The sequence below is a fragment of the Coturnix japonica genome, chromosome 2 (genome assembly GCF_001577835.2).
Source record: "Coturnix japonica isolate 7356 chromosome 2, Coturnix japonica 2.1, whole genome shotgun sequence".
Lineage (NCBI taxonomy): Eukaryota > Metazoa > Chordata > Aves > Galliformes > Phasianidae > Coturnix > Coturnix japonica.
The window spans coordinates 3,071,769-3,089,423 of NC_029517.1; the positions used below are offsets into that span (position 1 = coordinate 3,071,769).

At 42.0% G+C, this 17,655-nt stretch overlaps 1 protein-coding gene across 1 annotated transcript in view; it reads right to left on the reverse strand.

Moving 5' to 3' along the window:
* MYL3 (myosin light chain 3) overlaps positions 1-17,655 on the reverse strand; it is a 33,706-nt gene that overhangs the window by 5,008 nt on the left and 11,043 nt on the right. Inside the window, exons 2-4 of the mRNA XM_015852988.1 lie at positions 6,763-6,790; positions 2,567-2,716; positions 1,231-1,404 (exon numbers count right to left, since the gene is read on the reverse strand). Of these exons, the coding sequence (XP_015708474.1) occupies positions 1,231-1,404; positions 2,567-2,716; positions 6,763-6,790 (352 nt within the window). The remainder of the gene's footprint in view (positions 1-1,230; positions 1,405-2,566; positions 2,717-6,762; positions 6,791-17,655) is intronic.

Sequence of the window (17,655 nt, forward strand, 5' to 3'; positions counted from 1 at the left end):
TTGAGGTTCAGGGAGATTCCAACATCATTTAGGAGATCTCTGAACTGAACCAGTGATCCATTCTGCTTATTTAATTATCTAAGTACTGGGGTCATATTTGTCCATAAGGCTTCATTCTTGATTAAACAGATGAATACATTTGATAGGACTCCCCATTGTAGTATTAAGCACTGGTTTTAGGATGATATAAAATGGCTTCCAGAAACGTGTGGGATAAATTCTAGGATGATATGAGCTGAAATTGTAGAAATTAAAATAAAATACATTGGACATGCCCTGTTACTTCTGTTGTTCTACGTACACATCATTGTTCTCTGACACTAAGGAACAAGTCCTCAGTGGTGGTAGTAGCAGTTTCTTTTTCATCACTGATTTTGGTTCCCAAACTTATCAATGAATATCCAGGATGCAAGTGAAAATAACATTGCTTTTTTGAATTATTATTATTCCCTGAATCGTTAATAGAAATTGATGTGTAGTAGAATGGAAGCACCTGAGCATCATTAAAAAACATCGTCTTTTTAAATCAATATCACAGCTCAAAACATATGATTGGAATTCTTTGATCTAAATAAAATCTCTCTTGTAATTACTCATTCTTTTTTAAAAAAATAGTCAGCAAACCTCAGTAGAAAAGGCTGATTTTGAGAAAAATACCTTCTAATCCAAATTCAAAACCTGTCATTAAGTTACAGACAAATTTTCTATCTGGTACTCATGCTGCTGTCATCTCCCCTTGTGAAAAGCTAAGCTAATAAACTCAAGATTTGAGAGGACAGAGAAACACTAAATCCTGCTTTAAAAAGAGCTTTTCCATTTCAGAGACAGTTCTGTTATGCAGATGACTGATTAAAAAGTACTTCATCCTGGAACTTTTTTGAAAGGGGAGGAAAAAAAAATGGGGGCAAATATTGTAGGAATAGATGAGTTTTCAAGGTTTTTTAACAGTTTTTCATAAAAACATGATATTTATAGGAGAAATATGACACTAGAACAAGGAAGGAAGAAAGAAAGGAAGGGGAGGAAAGAAGGAAAACCAAGAGTTTGAGCTGCAGGCCAGTGATCATATGCTTCATTATTAAGAAGCTTTTCTTTTTGTCTTTATATCAGAGGACAATGTGATGACTGAAGACTTGCATGGTCATTTTCCCCATAAAATCACTCAGCTTAATACAATCTGCATGGGAAAGACCTCAGTGAGGAAAATGTATAAGGAAAAGTTCACCTTACCCAGTGTAGCCAAAACGTGGCGGAGTTCAGCCCCCATCACTGTTCCGTTTCCCTCCTTGTCAAACACACGCAGACCCTCCACAAAGTCCTCATAGGTGCCTGTGTCTTTTGTCTTGGCAATATGCTGGAGCATGGGCAGGAAGGTCTCAAAGTCAATCATCTTGGAATTCATGTCTGCAAAGGCACAGATAAAAATGAAAGTTTTAGTGAATTTTGGGAGTGCTGAGGACTTGTGCCAGGGTATGGAGCAAGGGTAAGTGGTGAGAGTAGAACCATAGCAATAAATCCTGGCTAAAGAGGATGCAGGTATGCAGGAATACGGTGAGTGTAGGCCGAGGAATGGATAGTCAAAGTTGGAAAAAGAAGCCTACCAAAAAGAAAAGGGTGTTTTTAATAGACCAAATAATAAACAGATATCACTTAGTTATCACATCAGATATCATGTGTCTGTCATATGCGAATAGAATGGAAAGCAAGCACACTTTGAATCCCAAGGTTTCTGATGCAATAAAAATACAAAACTAAATAGAAGACAATAGAAAAGAATCTTGTTCCTGACATGAAGTCAGATTTGCTTTGCAGCCCTATAACTCAGAGCTGTGTAAAACCATAATGGGAGAGGAGCTTCAGTGTGAATAGGGGGCTGAAAGACGACAGTTGTGCATCCCGTTTTCCTCATTCTTTGTCTTTCAAAAGTATCATTGGACACTACAGTCCCTTAGGACTACTTGTCCCATCCTGCACTGTGTCTTTGCCATATCAAAAGGTATCACCTCTTTTGAATGAGGGCCCAAAGGTCTGTTTCCATTAACCTCAGCAAAAAGAACAAAGAAATCACCTGGAAAGTCCCTGAATCAAATATGCAGTCCACGTGAGATTTCCTTTGTTATAAACAATATTCTGTAAGCAGTGCATGCTGAAGGCTGATATAACTGCAATTATTACAAAGCATCTAGCACACACACTTGTAGAACAAGCTGTAACTTTTCTTTCAGCCTATCCTCTTGTTCCTTTAGATGATTTCAAATGTCTGAGTTTTTAGTAAACACAAGTGAATGCCTGCCCTCAAAGCAATTTTAAAAGGTAACATCTTATCATTGTAAACATATTGACACATGGCCATTAAATTAGTCTCCCAAAATTTGAGACAATTATACTGACAGTCAGATCGGTTTCATCCTTGGTTACTTTTCTGCTAGAGATTTGCAGAAGCTGTTTTGTACCCTTCACTGTTTCACAATTAGTCTTTCCATCAGAAAAAAAGTCAGCTTCATCTACTTCATCACTAATTCTTCAAGAGATGTTTTTCAGAGTGAACACTGAGGAGGACACCAACCTTCTTGTTTGGGTCTGCCAAGCACCTTCATGACCTCAGCCTGGGTTGGATTCTGCCCCAGAGCTCTCAAGACATCTCCACACTGTGCATATGTGATCTTCATCTCAGATTTGGGAGTACGGTCAAAAAGTGAGAATGCTTCCTTAAATTCTGGAAGACAACAAGATAGAAAGAAATGCATGCAATGCCCCCACAGATAAAGTCAAACCAGCCCAGCCCTTCCCCCTAATTAACTCAGCATGACCGTTTTATTTTGCAGTCTGGGAACAAATTTGATGAGCTTTGTTGGTGGTGTTATCTGAAATGTTTGTGTTGTTCCTCTGCTGCACTTCCTGGTTCAAGCAGGGGATGGAATTGAAGAGGTCAAATGCTTTTCTTATGGTATTTCTGGCTCAGCTACCATCAGAAAGTGTGGAAAACCTCACAGGAATGGTTGGCCTTGAGATCTTTCCAGCTCAGCAAGAACGCTCAGGGCAGCACAGAATTCTGTAGCCATTCTGCTAATTTGCTAACTGGAAGTTGCATTTAGCATTTATACCTTTAGAGAACATCGACAGCCCACAGATGGAAGAGCCTCTACATGAGCAGGTAATTAGATACGCCATGATAACCCACTGAAATAATCACACAACAGCCCCGTGCTGGGGTATGGTGAGTATATGAGAAAAACCTTATCATTAATCACTTGTTATGTTTGATAGTGTCAGTGGACATCTCTAAAAGAATCCTCTGATTTCTCTATTTTCTAGCAGCCAATCCAGCCGTGTCTGGAGAAGTCAGATTTGCTATGCCGTCAGTTCCTGAGGCCAGACCAGATCCCATTTCTGGAGATGCAACCACTCCAGTGACTCTACACCTGTCTGCTTCCCCAGACAGAGCCCTTCCCCTAAAGCAGCCAACTCTCCTCCACTCCTCTCACATCTTTGTGAACATCTCACCACTGCTCCTCTCCTCTCCTCTCCTCTCCTCTCCTCTCTCCTACCCCCTTCACTTTTCTTCACTTTACTTTACTTTTACTTATTTCTCTTTCTCCTTTCTTCTTCCAGTGCTGCTCTTTTTCCTCTCCTCCTTTCTTCCTCCTTTTCCTTTTGTTCCATTCCTATCTTACTCACTTCCTTCCTCATCCAGTGCTTTCAAACAACGATGCCTTTTTCTCACTTTGGACTAATTAACACTCCTGTTTCTTTCTTTGCATTCTCCTCTTTGCTTTCCCTTACTTTCTCTCCTCTCCTCTCTCTCCAGTCTTTACCTCTGTTACCAGCTGAAGCCCAGGTCCCATCGGCATCCCTCACTCCAGCAGAGGGCAATAGTGGATTTTCATGGGCTCCTTGCTGACAGGAGAAGGGGGTCAAAGCCCCATTCTATGCAGTGTCCTTTCCTAGGGGGTCTAAGTAGCCAAGGAGAATGGGAAACACAGGTGCCTCCCCAAGCTGCTCATCTCCCTGCCCCTAAGACCACTTACTGGAGCACCTTTTGCACCAGCTCCTAAAGGCCCACAATCCATCAGTGGCTGACAACTCACATCTCTCTCAATTCAAATTCAGATGTAACCAGCTCTGATCAGAGCATTGGCCTGTGGGTTTGGAAGCACCATTCTGTCAACATACAGAAGCTTTCTTTGGGGGGGGGAGGGTTATTATTTGCTTTTACATTTTCTGGCTTAATGCAACTTTCCATCAAAGCAATGAAACCAGCATGGCTATGGTCTCCTTTGTCCCCTTGCTAGCCATTAAACCACTGGAAGGAGCAGTTTATATTTTCATACTCCTAATTGCTACCTATTTTCTCATGTTGGATAGCTCATATTTCTCTCGTCTGTGAAAAGGCCAGGAATCCAGTTTCATAATGACACATTGCCACAACTGCTGACTTTCACTGGCAGTGCAGGCAGGAGGACATGTGAGGATGGATGTATAACACAGGGCCTCACCCCTAGAACATTATTCCTCCTCTGAGAGTAACATTTTTGGGAGCTACCATAACAGTGACCCTTTGCAAGGAAGTATTTCTGCTACAGCAACAGCTTTTCCTTAGCAAGGAGGTGTGGTTCAATATGGCTTGAAAAACTTAGAGAAACTTTGTTGTCTCTTTTTCCCCCATCACCTCAACACAAAATCAGCCCTCAAAAAGACAGCTGGGGTCAGTTGGTCAATAGGTTGACAGACAGCTTCTATCAGCCCCATCACTCAAGTCCTTCTAGTGTAACAGCTGAAAGTTATGCCAGGTGTTGTTCATTTCCTGACCCATGTTTTTAACACAAAATAATAGTCACAAACACTGGAACACCAGCTGTCCTTGTAGAACTGGTAACATACATCTTGGCAACGTTTTCACCTGTGCACACTGGTATTGAGGACAGTGCATGCTAGGGGCAATCCAGGTACAGCTGGATTGAACAGAGAACTGGGCAGTGTAATCTAATTGGTGGGAACCAACTCATGGCATCATGTTTAGAACTGGATGATCTTTGACCTCCTTTCTAGCCTAAGCCATTCTATGACTCTGTGATTCTGTGAAGCAGAGCTTTTCAACTTGCTCCCCAAGTCACATTCAAGCTGTTAGGCACTCTCTCCAGTCATTCATGATAGAACTGATGAACAGATGTGGGAATAATGGTAGGTTCATTTGGTGTTTTTCCTGATGCTGGTACACAGTAAAACTTCCACAGAATCACAGAACCACAGAATCACAGATGACTTTCCGTTATCCTGCTGTGCCTTACATACAGGTCTCGTAGCTTTGCTCACAGAGATTGTTATCAGCTTCCTGCCCCATGGCTTTTCCTTTGATGCTACAAGGACATCCTGTTTCACAAGTCCCAGGTCCCCAGCTTTGCTCAGTGTGCACAGATAGACTAGAAGGCAGCAGAGGCTGCTATAAGGAGAGAAAATTCAGTTTCTAGGTATAGTCTACATCTGCTCCAAACCTGGTACCTTTCAAGGCTGCCAGATTTGCTTTTTCTAGCCATTGAGACAAGCTGAAAGTCAGATATGCCCAGATATATGTTATTTTTTATTTTTAACCATGCTTTTCCCACTCTCTGATAGAGCCTCTAGAGCTTATTCTCCTTAAGAACACAGAAACAAGGCATAGAAACTAGTGGGGTACTATTCAATCCAGAAGGCATTAACTGATTCAGCTGTTTCATGTTTCTGGAATAGCTTGAAGATTCATGGTCCAGAACTGGGCCTCTTCATTGGATTTCCCATAGCTTTGGGACTAGAATAGGGGCACTTTCCTAGAAACTAGTAGTTGCCTCCATTCACAAGGTTTTTTTTGACCTGCTGTTAAAATACAGAAACTAAAACTGTGAAGGGCAGCTTGAAAATCTGAAGGTAATTTTGGAAGTTTATAGCAAAGCCTCAATTTCTGAGGCATTTGGTTCCAGTTCAGAAAATCCTTCCTTCTATATCTCTCTGAACCACTCTGAATGTATGGCCCATAATTTTCTCATCTGTGTTTATTAATTCATTTTATGATACCATTTTTCTTAGGCTCTATCAAGCTCTTCCAAAGGTTTAGAGACCAAAGCAAAGCTCTGCCAGATGTTCAGTTCGATCTATCAATTATCCTTTAAGTACAAAGCAGATACTTGTTGAGGAAAAAGTGGACAGCTGCAACAGATACTATTCCCAAGACTTTGTATGTGAGGTTTCAGTATCATTTTCTTAGGCTGGGACAAAAGGTTCCAAAACTAATGCTGATGTTTTCCTTTGAAAGAAAAACCATCATTGCTGTCATTATTTGATGGTTTCTGGAGAGATGTCACAAAACTGTAATAAATTAATTTCTGATTAAATACAGAGAAGAGCTCTCAAAAGTGGGGTTAGGAGATTTTCTCTTGAAAGGACTGATTTTTTTATTGATGGGTTTTCTTAGCTAAAAGGCATATTTTTGTACTGTGGTTTGGAGGAGTGGGTTATTTCTTCTTTGTTTTTGCTTCATAGGCAGAGGAAATGATGTTTTCTTTGACCAAATATATGCCTAATTTGCATGATGCATGATTTTTCCCCTTTTCCCTTGAACAACTCAATTGAAGATTTGGAGGAGGGATGAGGCAGAGGTAGAACCATGAACACACGATTCTCTCAAGGGAGCTCCAATATCTACTCCAATATCTACCAATATTTCACCCCAGCACTTGCCTCCCAGTGGTGGTATTTACCGTGCAAAGAAGAAAAACACATATTTCTCACCTTCAATCTGATCAGGGGTGAATTCAACCTGAAAGAGATGATAACAGCCAGATTAAAACAAGAAAACCATGCCATGGGTGCCTTTGAGGTCCATGAAAGTCATTGAATCAAACGTCCAATAAAACAATTTTGTATAGCCTGTAGATATTTCTTCTTACATCCTCCATTTCCCCATATCAGTCAGCCCCTCCTTTAGCACCAAAAGGCTTCAGATGTCCTTTGTTTGTTCTTCTGCTGCTTCTGTGTTCCACCTGTAGTGTCTTTTGTGTATCTCAATTTCTCCCCTACCACTGATGCCCTCTAAATGATTACGGCAGCACTGTGGATAGTCCCAGGCCTCTGTCCTAAAAGGGTTTCATCTGTAGGCTGTTGTGAATATAAAATCCATAGTGTAAGAGCTAATTGGGCTCAGAGCAAAGCAAAGGAAGGTTGCCCAAGGAGGTTGTTGATGCCCCATCCGTGAAGGCATTCAAGGCCAGGCTGGATGTGGCTCTGGGCAGCCTGGGCTGCTGGTTGGTCACCCTGCACATAGCAGGGGGTTGGAGCTGAATGAGCAAGGTGGTCCTTTTCAACCCAGGCCATTCTATGGTTCTTTGTTCTTGCAGTTTAATCATGAAAATCTGTGATACTGTGGAAACTCACAATCTGTGTGTGTGTAAAGGGTCACTGGACCACTTCTCAGAGGTGAGAGCCATTGAGGTTTACCAAATACACAGAAATGCTTAACTCAGGAAGCCTCTGAGGTTTAGGAGAGGGTTTAGGGGTGTTTTGCCCTGTTTTTATATCTTTTCCTAAAGCAACTTCTGAAAACCACTGCCGGCCTGTATGGACATTTCTCAGGACCTTGTTCTACCATCTGCTTCTTGTGCATCACGTCCTATTTCCCACTGCTCCCTAACTTCTAGGATTGTTCTGCTCTCTGTTTTTACATGGCGATGCCCTTTTTGCCACTCTGGATTCCATTCTATGAGGCCTCTGGGATGACGCTGAGCTTGAACACAAAAGAAGAAAACACAGTATCAGAATGTGACGTCCAAGCTTCTGAATGAATAGGCGTAGACCAGCAAAGTGATTGCACACCAGATTGCAGACTGCCTCACAGACTTCTATTGGGTTTGTTTTGAGACAAAGCATGATGGTCTACATTGAAAATGGGATTCAAACCCACAAATTCAAAGTGGCGATCCATTGCTATAACCAGTATGCTGCTGACAGATGAGACAAGACACAGCTTACCACATATAATTGCAGGAAATTGCACACTAAGAGGGCTGGAGGATGCTTATTATATATTTTTGTTGTTGTTGCTTAAGAAGATGAGACATTAGCACCCTTTGTGTAAGGATGAGGAGATTTGCCCACAGAAGATGTCCAGTCCTTGGGAGTATCTCCTTTATCTAGCTCCTTGCTTGTGGGTGTAGGCTTAACCTCAATTTACAGTCTCCTTTGGTGTAGTCTTTAGCTCCTTTCAAAAGCATTTGTCAGATAAGCAGTGAGTCTGATGTCCTAAGATACACCAAGAGCAGATTATAGCTTTCACCCCATTAGATAGTTTTGTTCTCTACCTTCAGTGAGGGAATCAGCCTCTCAGGAAATACTAATGCAGTATAATAACAGTAATAATAATTAGCATCTCTGTGGATGGAGATGTTCCTGTAAAGCAGGAAGATTGTTGGACTGACCTTATGGTGAACACATAAATGAAGAGAAGCCTATTTGTTATGAATAAATTTGCATGTAAATATATATGTGCAAACAGTGCCCTTGATGAAGACCTGACAGTATACAAACATACACCCTTGGAAGCATTCTGCTCTCAACATATTTGGCCTCTTCTCTCTCCAGCACGAGCGTAACACTGCATATTTGGGGTCAAATTTCCCTTGTGAAGCTGACCATCTCTCGTTGCTTAAGATTATATTTTAATCTTTGGCAGCTAAGCAGATGAGTGGAGATGAGACATAGTTAACACCTTACACACAAACTCCTTAATTCCTTCAAAGTGAAATGCAGTATGACACAACCCTTACCACCTAGTTGAGATTTTCATGCTCTTAAGGGTTGAAGCCATACTAAGCCCCTAACCCTGCAGCACAAACATCTGTGACATGAAATGGCACCACCAGTATCTTGTTCCTTCCACCCACTGGTTTAATCTCTCTTGGTAGAAAACATCAAAAGATCATATTTTACTTGGTACCTCATTTAATCATCCCTAATCCTATGGATGAATCCTTCCCCTACATACATATCCTACCAATGCCCTGTCTTTTTCTTCCTACCATACTATTTCTGAGCATCTTCTGGCTTAGGAGAAGGAAGAACAAGAAAACATCTGGTGGACTTGGAACAGAAGAATCACAACTAATCCTGCAGCTGCTGAAAACCAGGCCACTGTTTTTGTGTCCACCCTGTTCAGCCCTTATCTGAATTAGTTCATTCAGGGGATTATCACTTTGTTTGTAATTCTCAGTCATAGTTTACCTTGAACAAAGTCCAATTAATAAAACAGTTGCCTAAGTGGCAGCCAGGAGACTGTCTGGAAGGAAGTATGTAGAGAACATAAGTTAAGGAACCAACACAAGAATAGCAATGTTCTTTGACAGATCCAAACATATCTTTGTCATGAAGATTATAATATCTAGATTAGGTTCTATCCCAAATCTGCCTATTTCATCTAAATTAGAGGTAAATATTCATCAGGGAACACATTTACACAGGCGCATTGTCAGCAGACATCCTTACAGTCAATGTGTCTAAATACATAAAGCTTTGTGAATCTGACTGAAAGTAATTGCCTATTGAGTTTATTTAGGCATCAATAGCAAGTGTGGGTGAAATAAGGCCAGAGCTGCTTGCAACTCATACTTAAATCAGTTTGATGGATTGTTCTTGGGAAAGAATTTATCTCAGCTACACTTAGATGTAGGCAGCCAGATGTGTCAGCCATCTCTCATTCCATTTATACCAGCAAAGTGGAAGGGACACTTCTAGGGTGTGATTTGACTTTGTTTAATTCTGTGCTTAAGGAAGAGATTAATTGCTTTGATTTCCACAGAGTGGATCAATCAGTTTTACAGTGATGATATAAAGAGCCTGGGTGGCTCATGCAGATGTAGATGCCTTTTCTTGATCTGGTGAATCCCACCCAGAAAGCCTGAGCTGGCCCTCTGGCAGACTGTAGGCCAGGAGAAACTGTGCCAGAACAAAAAAAGAAAGGATGACTGCAAATTCCCACGGCCAGATCAAAGGGAAGGACTGGGCTGAAAGGCTGAGCATGCCTCACCTCTAATCATGGCCCTACAAAAACACCACCCAGAACTGGAGGGCTGTGCATGACAGCTGACAAGGCTGTGGCAGACAGTTTGACCAGCCCTACCACCCAGGCATGGCTTCCTCTCAGGAAAGCTTCAGAGATGTGTGGGTGGTGTCTATGGCTATTTTCTCCTCTCTCAGCACATGCCACCATGGAGTTGAAGGGAAAGGCAAACCAACATTTACTCAGCCACAAGGTATCACTGAAAATGAATGAAACAAATTTAGGCTATATTTAGATTGAAGATGATTGGGGTTTTGTTCCCTTCCTCCCGCCCCCTACCCCCGTCCTCTCTCTGAGTGGTATGGAACACTCAAGACCAATGCCATGTCTACGTAGTTAAATGAAAGGTGCGTCTATCCATGAAGACAACAGGACTTTAGGCAGAAGGGATCCAGAGGACTGGACTGGCTGTAAAAATAAGGTCAGGCTAAAGGTAAGCAGCAAATAAAGTGGTCCCAATGCTTGCATCTACATACAGTGGTTCCATGCCCATACTTCTCCAGATCTACTGCATCAGCTTCCAAGGGATTGAAAGCCCTCAGCACTAATTCTGATGCCCAGACCCACTCCAATGCACAGACACCCAGCTTCTCACCAGCATCACTCCACATTTTGCTGAACTCAGTCAACAGAGCACCCTTCTTCACCCAAAGCTATAGAGCATACTTAAAGGTTTAATGTGACTTTGCTTTCCCAGATGGCCTTTACATTCCCATTATTAACCCAGTTCCTTGGGTTAACTAGTATAATTTCCCTTGGGGTTTTATTTGTTTGTTTGCTTTTAAAATACTGACATTTTAGATTTAAATTTACCCTGGCCAATGTGGTTTCAACTCAAGGACATCCCTATGAATGCCAAGGACCCATAACACCAAGGCTTACAGTGTTGTTACTTGGTACAAATCCCTGTGAGACAGAGCTGCTGACTCCTAATCAATTTCCTCTGCCCTGATGTGTGGGCTGTGCTGCATATCCATCACAGACACCAGGCATATGAATTAAAGCCTTTCCCCACCAAGTGTTATGCCAGCTTCCCTGAAATTTTAGCAATCTTGTTCTAATTACCTGGTTACCCATGGCACAAACTGTGGTCCAAATGTGACTGTCTTCTCTGCGTAAAGGATAGCATTAATCTGCTTTTGTCCCAGATTGACCAGGAGAGATGTACGCACCCGTTTGTGCTTTGAACGTCATTCACAGCCTCTTATCTCAGGGACTTCATTTGTGAACCCACAGTATTTCAATCAAGCACATAATTCTATGCATGCTAAGTCGGTCATAGCTAAGCCTGAAAGAAAGTCCTATTAATAAAACTGTCGCTAACCAGCATCCAGGAGGTTATCTGGGGAGAAATATTTAGACAATGCAAGAAAGGAGCCCCTCCAGAAAAAAAAACTAATAATAATACCATTTTCTTCTGGTTTCATAGTACTCTGAGGAATAGTAATACAAACAGCAAGGTTTTTCACTTAGCTGTGACAGAACTAGCTTTGGAGAAGGAAAAGGAACTTTCTTATTTTGCTCTTGGGGGCCAATTTAGGAAGCAGACATGCAGCAGATGGAAAGGAGCCCAAAATGCCATAAAGATCAGTATAATGGTGTTGAGGCTACGTTAGTATTTCACAAACATGTTTTCTTTTCTCCACTCAGACCTTTTAAAATCTATTAATACTCATCATCTCCATTGTCCTCTCCCTGTTCACTTTCTGCGTAAAGCAATTAGGGTATACAGAAACTCCTCCACTGCCCATGGGCAAACACTGGCACACAGTCAAGTCTCATTCCTTGACTATTTGTAGTCATTCTTGTGTTCTCATGATCTCTGGATACTGAAATTCTTTTGGTACATCTACATTTAGTTCCCAGGGTTGTGCTAAGGATGAGTCAGGAGGAACAGTACGTATGGACACTAGACTAGAGCATGAGCTGTGACTCAATACAGCATGAGATGTTCCACCTGGTCTTTATGAGGAAAAGCTTACACTGAACATATTACCAGCTAGAAGCCCAACCATAAAACTCTGCAGAGTTCAAATTGACTTGAATATGCTTTAAATCAGGAAAATGGGGAAAAACCTTAGTCAAAATCATGGAGAAGGTGCAGCCACATAAGGAAAACAAAAAACATTTTGTTTCCAGCACACAGGAAAATGGTCACCTTGGATTTTTTGTTTATCTGGGTCTCCTAAGAGTTGAAAAGAATATAAGAGTGTGTCACCACCTCTGCCACTATACTTTCAGCAGACTTTACGGTTTCAAGGTAAGTGGATGAGTTTTACAGCCATACTGAGAAGTAGATTTGGAGAACCCATTAAGTTTCTCTCTGAAGAGCAGAGCAGAGCAGAGCAGAGCAGAGCAGAGCAGAGCAGAGCAGAATAGAGTAGAGGAGAAGGGAAGGGAAGGGAAGGGAAGGGAAGGGAAGGGAAGGGAAGGGAAATGTCCCAAATTGAAAGAGATCCATAAAGATCATTGAGTCCAAATCCATTAAAGTAACAGTGCACTTTTCAATCACTGTTCTTTTCCAATTCTGGCAGTAGCCTATAAATCAATAGCTTTCTTTTTTAGAATGGGGAATGTGTTGTCACAGTTTTCCAGAGCACGAGGAGAAATTCCAGAGCCTTGACAAGAGAATGACACAGCTGTTCTGAAGAACAAAGACAACTTCTGGCAACAAGAAGCACCAGAAATATAAAATACTTTGTAAACTGACTGTTCTGCCTGTAGCTTCATAGTTTTGGATTCTCCAACAGTTTACTGATGGCTGGCTTCCCTCCTTCTCTCCTCTCTGCAGCCCCCCTTCACCAGCCTCACCAGCAGATGTTTGTTCAGATGTTTGTAACTGTGGAAGAAATTATAAAACCTCAAAAATACACTTTGTTAAATCCTGGAGTGGAGCCTTGGGTGTAAGGAACATGAGACGCTGCCTGTACTGTCTGCTCTGGGGTTGAGACAGCAGCCCCTGGGTTCGGTGTCTGATGGGGAAGAGAAGATCCCCAAGAATGTGGACATCACTAAAACATTTCCTGAAGCTTCAGACCTTCAAACCTTCTGGCAGTGGGAAAAAAGCTGATCTCTCAACCCAACATACTTAAAGGTGGATGGACCCCACCATCCCACACTGAAGTGAGGGTCAGCACTGCATTTGTGCCCCTTGCTTTTAGACCATCATAAGATGAAAGGCCTCAGACGGGGCAGAGGGAAGCAGTCAGCAGGTGATTCATTTGGCAGATACAACATGCTGGCAAAAAGTCCAGGAAGAGTGAAAAACTTTGGTATTTAATTTTGTAGATATCTTGAGTAAGAAAAAAATATATATATATATTATTATCATAGCCATTATTGTTGCTTTTACTATTTCAACTTAAAGCCTTCCTCTTCGACTTTCTTTTTCAAATCAAATATTCTTCTCTTGTAAATTCTGGCAGGTGTTTTCTTGTTCTTTTTTAATTCAAGAATTTTTATATTGAAGTGGCATATTTCACATAAAATTGACCTAAAGAATCTCACTCCTCCACACTATAATATTCCAAACCCTACCAAACCTATTCCTTTCAAACTGAACAAACCCATTTCAGGTTGCCAAATAAGAATTTTTGTGGCTTTCTTGTGTCCCTGAAACCTCCTCCTGAAAATCCAAGCTGTTTTCTTCTTATATTTTAATTCCCCCACCAAGCCTGAAAACAACTACTCTTTTCTGGACTAATTTTCATCTCAGATGACATGGTTGTGTAACCCTCTGGGCTGCTGATTGACATGCCAGTCATGCTTACAGTGAATAAGCCCATGTGAGGCATTTACTTGGCCTTGCTGACATGAACTTGATGGGTCTCAGAAAAGATGTAGCAGAAGGGCGCTTAAGGCAACATCTGGATGCACCAGAGTCAGTTCTGAATGGTAGCTGAAACCCTTGCTCTTACTCAGTGAGGTCCCCCGGAAACAAAATTCTTTGGCAAAGTACCTTTGCCAATAGCACTGGCCACCACAACCATCTACCATGTTTTTCCTCCTCTGAGATATAGACTGGTAAGATTTTGCAGCCCGATAGTGCTCTCAGAAAACCTTTTTTTTTTTCCTTGAGTAGAAAATGTTAAGCTTTCCCCAGATGTAGCCTGAAACCACCTATACAAATGCTTCAGACCATAGGGAACCACATGCTGCAAACTTCACTCTATATCAAGGTGCTTATTTTTCTCTCCATCACTGACACTGCAGTCATCACCACCCCCAAACCTTTCCAGGGATGGGATGGCACCAACCTCCAGCCCCTAGAAATGCACTCCATCTCCATGTACTTGCAGCCAAACAGCAGCTGGAGCCCTTTCAAATGTCACAACCCTTTACCCTGCAACTGTGCTGAGACAACAAAGAGAAGAGGTAAGCCTTCTGTGACAGAGGGTCATTGTGATAGAGTGCTGGCAGTGGGGAGAGCTTGGCTTTTGTTTCTCAAATCTGGCAGAAATGGTGTACGTAATGCTCCCAATGCAACCGCACTGTAACTCAGCCCCACATTCAAATGGACCCAGACTACCCTTTAGCAAATCAATAAGCACAAACTAATCCATCATTGGGATCCACTTGGCTTCAAGCTTGGAGTGGTGGCCTGCCTGTCTCCAGCACTGACAGTGAGATCAAGACTCAAAAGCTAAGCTCTAGATGGGGGCTGGTCAAGAGGATGGAAATAATGAATCCTACCCTTCCAATAAATCCTGATTGAAAGAGAAAAGGAAGAAGGAGAAACCCTTTCCCTCTCCCTCTCACCATAAGTTGTTTTCCTTTCAATTCACTGCAGTCTGCTGGGGTTCCTTTACTTGATTTAGTAGTTTATTAGTCTATGCAGAAAGAAGTCAAATCTGAACTTTCTGGCAATCATGGATGGAGCTGATGCTTTAAGAATTTTGTTTTGCTTATTTCTTGTTCCACTTACAACAGTGTCAAGGTCCAAAACTTGATCACAATTAACAATTGCTCTGAACTACGGCTGTTTTCTTGAGGCTTTGCATCAGTTTCACTCAAAACTCATGAGATCTGCGCACATCACTCCCAAATGCCCTTTCAGACTCATTAAAGTCAACCCCTGCCTGCTGTCCTCCGTACGCAATGACGTTGAAAGCAGATTGCAGCAAGAAGCAGTGTTTATAAAGCGCTGTCACCAAGCACCATGGCACGCGATGACAGTCCGTCTCCAGATAGAGGGGGGTGAGCTTGGGGCAGTTTATTTTTGCAGTCCCTAAATCAAAGAGAAAGAATGCTTTTCCCCCTTGTTAGTGTACCTATAAGTCAACACCAGCCACAGATTCTGAAAAGCTCTTTTCCTTACTGACATTTTTTCTCTCCTTTTTTCCCCCCACATATTCAGTGGTTATAGTCAGGCTGCTCTTAACCATAGCTGGGTTCTCTTTGAGCCTTTTTTTAATCTCCGTGCTCCCCGCTGCTGTTTTGTTAAGGGTGGGTGGTTCATTAACCGGTTTGTTTTTCGCCAGTCTTTCAGCCGTGTCTGCCCAGTCGTGGAGATGTTCTGTCACTTCCCAGAAAACACAATCGATGGATCGCTGCTGTTTCTATTCTGGGCTTTGAATGCATGTGTTTGCTGGAGCAGAGCAGCTTTAAGCAAAGTTGAAGTGAGTCTCAGAGTTCAGATCTGTGGAGGGGGCAGTGGCCCCTAGATTGTCCAAGCAGGTATCTCACAAGGGTATGGTATGTGTGTAAGCCTTCTGATAAAGAAAAAGAATTGCACAAGAGCATATGTGGATGTAAAGATTGGCTCCTCCACATCAATGTTTGCATACATGTGCACATTCATTTATCTGTACATATGAATATACATAGGGATATATATAGGGATATACACACACTAATCTTTCCTATGTCTATGCACATTTAGTATATACATATGTGTGCATATATATACATATGCACTATATATGCATAGTATGCTTGTATGTATATATATATACCTATTTTATATTACATATATAGAGAGAGAGAGAATGTACAACTCACTTTCACAACCATACACACCCATTAACCCCCATGCCAGCCAGAGAAACTAGAAGTGAGAGTTGATCAATACAGAGGTGAGGATCTCCCTTGCCATGTTCTGTTTCAATTGTGCTTAAAAAGAATGTGCTCATGCTCTCAGCTGATGGAAGCCAACACAGATCTTTCACAAAGTAGGTATTGATATGGGATAAATCAGTGTGGAGGGTATGGCTGGCTGGAGGGGACTATGTTGATTAACCCCACTGGGAATCAGCCCATAGTGGGAACAGCATTCACAAGCAAAAGCCACTAAAGCTCTCCAAAACCCTGTTATTAGTGGCAATAAAGCCCCATTCCCAGCTATGGTAGGGGTTCTGGGAAGCAGCTATCTCATCAAAGGGAGCTGGGCTGGAAGCTGACCGCACACCCTCAGCGCAGCACGATGCTTTCAGTTCAAATTTACTTGAGTCTCTCTCCTCCATGTCTGCTTTTTTAGGATTCAGGCTGCAGATAGGATGGGGGAAGGAACAATGCCATATAAGATGAATGCATATAGTGCATATATAAATTCAAGAAGGAAATTTTCTTAGAAGAAAAAAAATAAATAAATAAAAATCTGGAGATTATATTGGCATCATCCCTCTACTAATATTACATCCACTTTCTTTCCCATATTTCTTTCCACTTCTTCACACTGCCAGCATATAATTCTATACATATAGATTTATAATGAAATATTGTTGGGAAATATGCTTTGAAATTGCTTTGTTATTCCTGTTTTTATTAATACCTGAGCTTTAACAAATCCTTTTGCCACTTGGAAAACTTACAACTTAGTCAAAGCAAACAAGTTAATCCATGGGCTGGGGGAGGAAAGAGGAAGGATGTGGAGGAGCTCACTATGAGTCTAACACCAAAAAGCTCCATAGTCTGAAGCTGTTCAGAACCACTACAGCTTTAGGAGGGGCTGGAATGCTTTGGGACCCAATCTGCCAGTGTGTGTGCATTGTGTTGGCAGGTCTCTCAGTCTGAAGCTCCGTGGACAGAGAAGCAGCATTTCTCATTCTTCTGATTTTGGTGCACAGTTAAGTGGTTCCCCCTCTTTGAGCCAGTCAGGTACCCAACACACAACTCTGCCTGAGAACTGGTGTATCATCAAGGTTAGAAAAGACCACCGAGGTCACCATGTCCAAACCCAACCCACCCCACCATGCCCCCTCAGTGCCACATCTCTATGGTTCTGGAACACTTCCAGGAATGGTGACTCCACCACCTTCCAGGGCAGCCTGTACCAATGCATCACCACTATATCTAAGAAGAAATATTTCTGAATTGCAAACTCAAACCTCCTCTGGGATTCACTTTGTCTTATTCTACTACCATGGGGAACTGCTTTGCAATAGCTTTTAGGTATTTATATCAGCTTCACTCTTCTAACACCTTAAACCCTTCACAGAAGTCCAGCTTGGAGCTATAATTATCACTATCTGCATTTTGTTGCTGGAGCATGAAAGCTCTTCACTCAAGGTGACTGTTCTGAAGGTCACCACTGCAACTTACACAGCAAAGCCAAAGGGCTCTTTCATTTGGGAAGC